Below are 11,111 nucleotides of genomic sequence, written 5' to 3' on the forward strand. Positions count from 1 at the left end.
TTCTCGCTACTCTGTTGCATTGTGGGAGAGGAAGTGCTTGTTCCCACGTTGTTGCAGCTGCGGGGAGAAGCTCCGCCAGCATGGCTACCACCGCCGCCAAAAGGTCAGGGCGCTTTGCAAACTCCAGCCAGCCAAGCGAGTCCCGGGCAAAGTGGGGCGTCCTTGCAAGAATTGGGGGTTGGGGGTGGGCGGGGGGGGGGTAGGAGCCTTTGCGGGATTGGGGGGGGGCTGCAGCCCCGCAAACTCGTGAGAATAGGGAATTGGGTTAAGTTTCCTCTTTAGGTTTACGCGCATTCTGCCCCAACTCTTGCAAACCGAAAAAAAGCGCGTTGCATTGCATTCGTTTGGTGCCGGCCTGGAGGAACACGTGGCGTGCCATGTTCCCTCGTCCCCCAGGTGGGAAGTCTAAATGTCCGACCCAACGCGTGTATATAGCGTGCTCGTGTGAATGAATACACTCCAGACTCTGGGGACGCCCGGCGTGGCGTGGAACGCAGCGAGCAAACAAACTTCCTTTGCCCATGAATTAGTCAAACCCTCCCCCCATTAATTAATTAAACCCCCATTAATTAATCAAACCCTCCCCCATTAATTAACCCCCCATTAATTAATCAAACCCTCCCCCATTAATTAAACCCCCATTAATTAATTAAACCCCCATTAATTAATTGGAAAGGATAGACTTGAGGTGGCTTTTTAAAATTCTTGATATGTTCTCAAATGTAGCAGGGAGGGGTCTTCAAACGTGGCCCTTTTAGGACTGGTGGACTTCAACTCCCAGAATTCCTCAGCTAGGCACGCTGGCTGAGGAATTCTGGGAGTTGAAGTCCACAGGTCATCACAGGGCCATGTTTGAAGACACCTGGTACAACTTAAGGCCTTTCAACCTAATTTTATCTCACCCTAACTTGCTGGCTTGGGAGGAACGCTTAGGTAATGAGCAATGAGCAACACCTGGATTATTTTACTCAGAAGGCCACAGGTGGTGCTCAATTGGGAGCAGGTTTTATCTTTCCAGCAGTTTCTGAGGCAAATTAACTGGAATTTCTTAAAAAATAAATTAGAATTTTTAAAATATAACATTGAGGCTGACAGACTTGTAATATTGGGGAACAACTCCAGGTAAACGGGAAAGATTTTTCCCCTCACATTTTCATGTCATTTTTAGTCAAGCTTGATAAAATTGAAGGCTCAAAGGCCTGTTTTCTATGTTTTTTCCCCTTTTCCTGTTCAGTTTTGAAAGCCCCTAATTTAAAAATACAGAAATGATATTTTTAAAAAACCTGTTGTTGTAATTTGTGGACCCGAGAATTTTGAAGCACTTTTGGTTAATTCAATTTGGGGAGAGGTTAGAGAGTCGTAGGTGTAAAATCTCTTTTGAGTTATTTCATTTGTTTTTATTTGTTTATTTGCTTGAATTATTTTCATTTGTTTATTTGCTTGAGTTATTTTCATTTGTTTATTTGCTCTGGCAGTTAAATGGGATTCAAAACGCAGGAGAAGCAAGTGGGTAACAATACCTCCTAATAATAAATTGTTAGAAATAATTTATAAATAATCATAGATAAGTTGTAAATTCTAAAATAATCCAGGGTGTCTCTTGAGGGGCTTTTGCCTTTAATTGATTTTCTTGCGTTTATGAAATTATTTCATAATAATTTAATTCGTATTAAATCTCGCTAGCTGCCCATCTCATGGGTGTGACTTTGGCTGGCATACAATTCATTCAGGTTTATTACAGTCCAAGACCAGAGACAAAGAGTGGCATACAATTAAAGCAACAATGTGAAAAACAGTGCGTTAAATTTTTATTGTGTGTTTGTTATATTGGTCTTTTCCGTTTGCCTCTAAGGTTGGAAATAGGGTCACTAGTGTGAAATTAACAACTTGGAAATGAGGGTTCATTATATTTGCCAGATTTATTATGTCACAATGCATTGGCCTTTCTAAACAAGACCATCTGTAATCAAAAGAGGTATTGTTTATTTGTGTTTTTAAAAAATAAATTTCTATCTTGCCTTTTCAGAAGCAAAAAACTGGGTGACTTGAGCGTGGATGAATTTTTAACGTCCGGATTTGATTCTGATTTGGAAGATGATTTAATAGAAGATACTCCAAATTCTGGGGGAGATGAGAAAAAAATGTTGCCTTCAGAACTTGGCAGCAAAAATAAATCAGGAGGTAATTTGATAACGGTGGAAAGGTGAGTTTTCATGATGATGGATGGATGGAAAGAGATGGGTGGATGGGAAGAGATGGATAGACGGATGATAGGATGGATGGATAGACAGATAATTGGATGGATGGATGGAAAGACGAATGGATGGATGGATGGAAAAAGACAGATGGATGATTGGATGGATGGGTGGGTGGATGGATGGATGGATGGATGGGTGAGGGAGTGGATGGATGGATGGATGGATGGATGGAAAGAGATGGATGGATGATTGGATGGGTGGGTGGATGGATAGATGGATGGATAGATAAATAGATAGATGGTAGGTAGGTAGTTAGTTAGTTAGGTAGGTAGGTAGGTAGGTAGATAGATAGATAGATAGATAGATAGATAGATAGATAGATAGATAGATAGATAGATAGAAGCTTTTAAACTGTGCCTAGGAATCTCAATTTGGAACCTCACTAAAATTCCTTGATAAGAGGATGCAAGACTAATTTTGCCTCGTCTCCATCTTGTAGAAAATGAGAAGGGCTTTCCTCTAAAACAATGTTTCTCTACCTTGCCAATTTTAAGATAGGTAGACTTCAACTCCCAAAAGGTCCCAGCCAGCCCTTTGGCTTTCAAGTTAGAATCAAAAAGGACACAACACAGAACGAAAGCCGACTGGGTGGGGAAGAGAAAAACGCAAGGCAGCCATACTCTTGAGCGTCACTGGGAACCTACTGGTTGAGGAATTCTGGGAGTTCTCAAAATCAACAAGGTTAATGTCCTAGGGGGTCCTCGGCCCACCGCCCAGGAACCAAATATACTCCCTTGCTGACTTTTTCCTATTAAAAGTTTGAAAATCAGGACTTTTGTTCGTTCTTTCTACGAAACAAAAACCCCCAATGTTTCTCTTCTAAGCAGATGCCACGATTTAGCACTTTGAAATTTGTAGGGTTTATTAGCATTTTTTTAAAAAAAAAAATATACTTCCTGGCTGGATATATAGATAGATAAACTTAAATTCCTTAAACTCTTCTCTGTTGTGCAGGAAAACAAAGAAGGGTCATGCTTCAGAGCATAAAGACCAGCTGTCTCGACTAAAGGAACGAGATCCAGAATTTTACAAGTTTCTGGAAGAAAATGACAAGACTTTGCTCAATTTTGATGATTCTGACAGTTCTGACGAAGAGAAGAACCATCACGTGTTGCCTGAAAAATTAGAGGTAATTAATTTATTTGCAATATATCTGAACATCAGGAATCAACCTGACTGCTCTTGCTAGCTCTCTGATGCCAGTTAGAATCCGGCTTAGTTAATGCTTCGATCTCCTGTCATATTGCAGGACTATAGAAATAAAATGATCAGAGGAACCAATTTCTTTTTATTCCCAAGAAAACTGCGTGACTGTGACCCTGGAAGTTACCCATATCAGGCTAATGCTTTTTTTTTTTTAAAAACTTTGATAGGAAGCAACTGATGATGAAGATGAGGAAGAAGAAGAAGAAGAAAAAACAGCTAAGCGGAAAAAAATGGACTTTATCACAGTGTCATTGAAAATGGTGGAACACTGGAAGGAAGTCGCAGAGGTAAGAGAGACCATTTTTAAAAAGCAGCATTTCTTTAGGAGATGCAAATAAGTCTGATTAAATATGGNTTTCTCTGTCTCATTTTAACCACAGATATGAATAGAATAGAATAATAGAATAGAATAGAACAAATAAAATAGAATAAAAATACTAAGATAATTCTTCTTCTTTTTTAATTCCACACAGAAGAAACTCTCTCCTAAGACCTTCCATGAAATCACTCAAGCTTTTAAAGCCTGCGTGGTCACCGCCAAAGGGGAAGCAGCGCGGCCGGATTCTGGCAAATTCAAAGTCACGGACAGCACAGGTAAAATCTGCCAGAGCTGAGCTTTGCAAAAATAAAGGATGAAAAAAAACACATTTCCATCTTAGTTGATACTTATGCCCTAAGTCTTGGTTTGCTTTAGCTGGCCTCGATGATTATGTTGTCAGTTTGGACACGTTTATTTATTTAGATTAAGATCCCTTAGGTGGCACCAAGTCCTATGCTATCAATTGCAAGCCAGAACGATTGTGTTCACAAAAACATTAAACCAAAAGCAAGCAAACTGAATTATGGGAATTAGGAAAAACTCCAATTATTATTTTGAGTGATAGGTAGTTCTCAACTTACTATGGATGGAAACTAACCAAGGAGAGAAGCAACCTGGAACTAAGGAGAAACTTCCTGACAGTTAGAACAATTAACCAGTGGAACAACATGCCTCCAGAAGCGGTGAATGTTCCAACACTGGAAGTTTTTAAGAAGAGACTGGACAGCCACTTGTCTGAAATGGGATAGGGTTTCCTGCCTGAGCAGGGGGTTGGACTAGATGATCTCCAAGGTCCCTTCCAACTTTATTATTATTATTACTACCCCAAGGGAGCCCAACATTTCTGTTGCTAAGCAGGATAGTTGCTAAGTATGTTTTGCCCCGTTTTGTGACCTTGCCACAATCACTGTGGTGGTTAAGTTGCTAACAAGATTGTTAAGTGACTTTGCTTGTCAGAAGATCGCAAAAGGGGATACCTAACCCTGGGGCCGTGCAACCGTCATAAATATGAATCAGTTGCCAAGAACCAGTTGCCAAGCATCAGAATTTTGATCATGTGACCCTGGGGACGGTCCTAAGTGTGAAAAATAGCCATACGTCAACTTTTTCAATGCTGTTGCAACTTCAAACGGTCACTAAATGAATGGTTAGGAGTCAAGGACTACTGTATATCGGTATTTCTCAATCTCAGCAACTTTAAGACAGGGGGACTTCAACTCCCAGAATTCCCCAGCCCGCCATGGTGCTGTATATAAATAAGAGTCATCTCGTGATTGCTAAAGTCATTGATGAAACATTTCTATTTTTCCATCTCCTGCTTAGTCTTCAACACCCTTGTCTCCTTCTGCGTCCGCGACCTCTTTGTTCTTCTGCAAAAAATGCTTCAGGTGAAACCTGCAAAAAATAAATCAAAGTAAGTTAATTTTGGGGGGTTTATTGACATTTATTTGCTTTTTATTCTTCCAGTCTAGGAATTGCCACCATGCAAAACACTATTCTTACAATCCCTAATGGGCATTTTTTTTTTAATCCATCCTGAGCAGAATAAGTTTTTAACTATTAATTTAGAAAAATATAATTCTGGGTCCAGTTTTCTAAAAAAAAAAAAAGATATTAAAGCCCTAAAAACATGTTAGACATCGAAGGATCTTTTTATTCATTCACATGTCCTAGGTTTACATCACCCACCTCACCTAAGGAAGACTCTGAAATAAACAGTGAATAAAATGAAATAACGTTCAGTTTATGCAATCGAAGCTGGTCTGTTAAGATGGTTCTTTTTGAAATGAAGGAGGGAACCGCAAGAATCCTAAAACAACAGTCCAAACGAAACTCTGCAAAAATAGGATTGAAATTCTAAAAAGCCTCGGCTTGGTTTGGGACCACATAACCATCATCCTTCCCAAGTAATCATGATATAATGTGGGTTCCGTTCCATTGATAAAATTCAGCTCTAGAACGAAAGCCAAAGCAGAAAGTTTTTGCATAAACAGACATTTCCCAAGATCAGAAGCCAGTTGGTGTGCAGTGTCCTGGGGGTCATGGACATGACCCCCTTTTGCAACCTTCCTAGAAGCAAGGTCAGTGGGAAACGTGGAGTCACTTAACCATGTGACTCATTTAACAGCTGCAGTGTTAAAATGGATCAGCAGGTCGTAAAATGGATCAAAACTCTCCTAACAGCTGTTTCGCTTAGCAAAAGAAATTTTGAGCTGTAGTTTATTTCAAGCCTCGGCACCTTTTATCGACCCAACCTGCTAAATTGGCTAATTTTTTGAGTTCTTTTTATGGCCAGGTTGGTGGATTGTTAACTCATTTTACCGTTCAGTAACCTGGGCAGGGGCATAAAATAAGTTTAATCTTATCCCCAGGACAACCAAATGGCTTTTGGTGTCGAAGCAAAGGGTACGTTCCATCTGGTGGTGTATTTCCACTGTTGCCAAAACCCCAGCCAAAATAATTGAAGGCTTAATTCGCAAAAGAGCTAAATCTAGGAAATTGGATAGTTGACAGGGTCAGCGCTGAACTTTCCCTTCGGACAGCAAAGGCGAGCAGCTGGTTAGGGTACAATTAATCCCTTTCTAGCTGGCACGTGGGTGGTCAATCTGCAGCTATCTGATCCGCGTAGCCTTGTGGGCCCTCGGTGGGTCTGGATAATGGTAGGTATTTTTATATGCTGTGCTTTCCACGTGATCTCAGCTCCCAGCTGACGTTGGCCAAGAAGGGCCAGGCTGAGATAATAACTAGCCAAAAGGCCAACACAATCTCAGATTGGCTAAATTCAACGGATTGCCCATTTCAGTTGTGTATTGATAAGGCCTAGCCAGTTGAGTGTCCTCTAGACTCAGTTCCCTCTCCATAAAACAGATACAGCTAGTTAGAACAATTAACCAGTGGAACAACCTGCCTCCAGAAGCTGTGAATGCTCCAACATTGGAAGTTTTAAAGAAGAGACTGGACAGCTGTTTGTCTGAAATGGGATAGGGTTTCCTGCCTGAGCAGGGGGTTGGACTAGAAGACCTCCAAGGTCCCTTCCAACTTTATTATTATTATTATTATTATTATTATTATTATTATTATTATTATTATACCTCTATTCATTTAGTGACCGTTTGAATTTAACAATGCCGCTGACAGGTCCTCATACTTCTCACAATAGCAACACCCCCACGGTCAAATGATCAAAATTGGGGCACTTGCCAACCCCGGGACCCCCCAATTGCCACTTCCCCAGCCAGCTTCCAACAAGCAAAGTCAGTGGGGGAAGCTGGATTCATTTAATGACTGCAGTGATTCATTTAACAACTCTGGCAAAAAAAAAACGGTTGTAAAATTAGCACGATTCGCTTAGCCCCCCACCTTGCTTAGCAATGGCAATTCTTGTCTCGGTCGTAAGTCGAGGATCGCCTGTGCAAAATCAGGCTGTTGCGAAGGCAGAACAACAGCAGGCCTGGAAATACATTCCCCGTGTTTGTGTGGGGTGCAAAGTAAAATAATAAATGAACGGTCTCTGGATGGAAATTGCTGCATGCTGTGGTGCTCCAGATTTTACATTCTGCCTTGAATTTTGAATCCCGTCGTAGGCAAGAAGCTTCCCCAGTTGAACAGCAGCCAGCCCAGTTGAAATTCAGTCGTCTCCCATTACTTAGAAAAATGACAGCCTCTGAATCACCCATTTTCTTCTAAATCCTCTCTCCCTTAATTCTTTTAGGATAGTCTTGCCTTCCTCCAGCCCGTTGTGGGGCAAGTTACGATTGGACATCAAAATGCACCTGGGCTGCACCATTCAGGTGAGTTTATGTCACCTTGTAACGGAGGGTCAAATTTGGCCGTTGTTTTGGTTATTGGGCACGTCTTCCTGGTTTGGGAAGATTTTTTTGTTTTTTTAATAGAAGAAAATATTTGTAGCTCAGCGTTGAAGCTGTGGGGTGCCTGGTGCTCCCCGAGCTTGGTGGGTTTTCTTGCAGATGTTTCACTACCCAACTAGGTAACATCATCAGTGCTAGAAGGGAGTGAGGTTTGCAGAGTGGAGGAGGAGGAGGAGGAAGAGGATTATGGGGTCCTTGGTGCTTTCTGAGCTTGGTGGTTTTCTTGCAGACGTTTCATTACCCAACTAGGTAACATCATCAGTGCTAGAAGGAAGTGGGGTTTGCAGAATGGAGGAGGAGGAAGATTATGGGGTCCTTGGTGCTCTCTGATCATGGTGGTTTTCTTGCAGACGTTTTACTACCCAACTAGGTAACACCATCAGGGCACTGATGCAAGAGCTGTGATGGCACAGAGGTTGGAATGCAGTACTGCAAGCTAACTCTGCCCACAGCCAGGAGTTCGATGAATCAGCCTTCCATCCTTCCCTGGTTGGTAAAATGAGGACTCAGATTGTTGGGGAAAATATGCTGACATTTATAAACAGCTCCGAGAAGGTTGTGAAGAACTATGGAGCGGTATATAAGTCTTAAGCGCTATCGCTAATGAAACGTCTGCAAGAAAACCAACATCTGCAGAGAACACCATGGACCTCCCCACCCATCTTTTTTCCTCCCTGTTTCAATGGAAAGAGCACTAGACAGAGAGAGAATCCTCAGCGGGTCCACAGTTTGACTTTCGACTCGTAGAAATTGCAGAAAGGCAACATTTACAAGACCAGAGATCTGGGGTCTTCAAACCTGGCCCTTTTAGGACTTGTGGACTTCAACGCCCAGAATTCCTCAGCCCGTTGAAGTCCACAAGTCCTAAAAGGGCCAAGTTTGAAGACCCCTGCCGCAGATCACTTCTGCCAGAGTTGAACAAGGCAATCTGTGGAGATTCTCAGTCATTCCAGGTCATAGTTATCCCAAAAATGCTTTTTCGAAATGTTCTTGAAGAAGCACCTTTGAGACGGGGGCAGAAGGGGATATAGGAGATTTGAAATTGGTCATTCTTTGAGCCAGATCGAGGGGAATTTTGTCTTTTTTTTCCCTCTCTCTGCAGCTTCTGTCGTGTTTAACCCAAACCTCAGTAACAACAGCTGTCCTCCAGCACATCAGTGCCATCGTGCCTTATTATTTGAGCTTTCCCAAACAGTGTCGCGTGCTACTTAAGGTAAGTTGGATAGCAGGGCTGGCCAGAAGGTGCAAGAATAAGACTTAAAAGTTGGATGTTATGGTTCCGGCTAATGAAACACTTCAAAGAACTTCCAGGCATTGATTTTCCTAAATTCTTGCTTTGACAATATGCAGAACTGTCTGGTATTTTTAGAGTTAATGCAAAGCAGAAGAGGGAGAAGGGAAAAGCCCGGGAAAGAGAGAGGAAGGGAACCTTTGACCTTCACACTGATTGGATAACAGTGATATATGACAGCTAATTTAGGGAGGGAACATGCTGATAATTTAATTGCTCAGTGGAAGAGAATTTTTGAAATAAAAGATGATAAGAAATGGTGGGTTGAAGAACTGGAGGGAAAGCCTGCATTTCAAGCTAATTGGAGAATGTGATTTATGACTGTTAATTAGAGGAGGGAATTGTGCTTTGATACTATGTGCTCAGGGGAGGGGAATTCAGATTTTGGCTTTGCCTATGTATGTGCTGATGCTATGCTACTCGAATAAAGATTCTTTAAGATAATGCCTCAAAGTTCTTTGAAGACTTTCATCTGTCGGAACCATGACATTCGAGGCATGACATTCGAGGCTTGATCGGCACTTGGGAAAAATTCAGTTTCTAACACTAGAGGGGATCTCATTTTAGAAGCACAACAAAAAACGGAAAACAACTTTATTTTTTCTTCTTTCATTAAGCAAACGATTCGACTCTGGAGCACGGGCGATGAAGTTGTCAGAGTTCTAGCTTTTTTGGTACTCAACAAAATCTGCCGGTATAAGCAGGAAGCTTATTTGCCTTCTGTTCTTAAGGTAAGACGGCCACACAAAAAATCCACAGACCATAAATTCGTTTTTAGGCTGGGTCATTAAACATAAACCGTTGTAAATCGAGGACTATGTAGCCAAACTCAGTCAGTTCCTGTAAATCGAGGACTATCTGTAGCCGAACTCAGTCAGTTCCTCGTTGGATGAGACGATTTATTAATTTGGTTTCTGTAGTCGCCCCTTCTCAAAGTTAGTGACTGGCGAACCATGGTCAACGTCGCCCTAATTCTCTTGCTTGTCTTTCTCTTTACCTTATTAGCAAATGTACATTTCCTACGTCAAGAATTCGAGATTCACCTCTCCTAACGCTCTCCCCCTGATCAACTTCATGCAACGGACGCTGATAGAGATGTACGTTCTGGATCACTCGGTGTCCTACCAGCAGGCTTTCGTTTACATCCGCCAGCTGGCCATCCACCTACGCGGGGCGATGTCTGTCAAAAAGAAGGTGGGTTTATTTGAAGGAACAAGCGGTGGACTCTCCATGGTTAAAGGAAGTCCTAGTAACGGGCTAGGCCAGGGGTAGGCGACCTTGGCTCTTTTATGACTGGTGGACTTCAACTCCCAGAATTCCTGAGCCGGCCATGCTGAGGGGAAAGGGAGAGGTTTCCAAGCTGAGCCATGCTGGCTCAGGAATTCTGGGAGTTGAAGTCCACGAGTCATAAAAGAGCCAAGGTTGCCTACCCCTGAGCTAGGAGGCTCACCGCTTAGAACAGGAGGACTTAGGACAGGGATAGGCAACCTTGGCTCTTTTATGACTAGTGGACTTCAACTCCCAGAATTCCTGAGCCAGCCATGCTGAGGGGAAAGGGAGAGGCTTCCAAGCTGAGCCATGCTGGCTGAGGAATTCTGGGAGTTGAAGTCCACAAGTCATAAAAGAGCCAAGGTTGCCTACCCCTGGGCTAGGGAATCGGGGTAGGTAAGCCCAGTTTTCATGTAGAGCTTGTAGCTTCATGGAGACCCCTAGATCCCCAACTTCATGCAATGGTGTTGGCTGGATTTACAAAACACCATTCCTGTGTTGTGTAACACAGTTACACAAACAGTTCAATTCTTTTCAGACAGGCTGGTTGTATACCATTCATACCATCTCTCAAGCTGAGAACTGTGCAGCCTCAGGGTTTAAATAACAGTTTTGTAATCAATGCATTCTAGGATAAATGGTAATTCAGCACCACCCTCTAAATATTTAGTGTGAAGTTTACAGCTCAGTTAAAAAAAACCACATACTCTAAAAAGTCACGGCACAAAAGGAAAAGAGGAGTGGGAGGGAAGAAGAAAACGGAAGTGCTTTGATCACAATTCTGAACAGCTGTGGATTTTACGGTGTGCTTCATTAATTTTTCAGCATTACTTCCTGCTTCTCTCTTTTTTTTTAAATAGGAAAACTATCAGTCAGTTTACAACTGGCAGTACGTCCAC

General features: G+C 42.2%; 1 protein-coding gene across 1 annotated transcript; it reads left to right on the top strand.

Moving 5' to 3' along the window:
• Positions 1-28: 28 nt before the first annotated feature.
• LOC107300628 (nucleolar complex protein 2 homolog) lies at positions 29-11,105 on the top strand (the record flags this gene model as incomplete). The annotated part of the gene is made up of 11 exons (XM_015829936.1): positions 29-103; positions 2,027-2,203; positions 3,213-3,387; positions 3,632-3,751; positions 3,938-4,058; positions 5,107-5,197; positions 7,496-7,574; positions 8,755-8,865; positions 9,561-9,674; positions 9,949-10,137; positions 11,073-11,105. Coding segments are annotated over exons 1-11 (1,233 nt in total), but the record flags the coding sequence as incomplete, so codon positions are not given.
• Between the last annotated feature and the right edge of the window lie 6 nt (positions 11,106-11,111).

This window comes from Protobothrops mucrosquamatus, unplaced genomic scaffold, assembly GCF_001527695.2.
Source record: "Protobothrops mucrosquamatus isolate PMUCROS unplaced genomic scaffold, P.Mucros_1.0 scaffold7706, whole genome shotgun sequence".
Lineage (NCBI taxonomy): Eukaryota > Metazoa > Chordata > Lepidosauria > Squamata > Viperidae > Protobothrops > Protobothrops mucrosquamatus.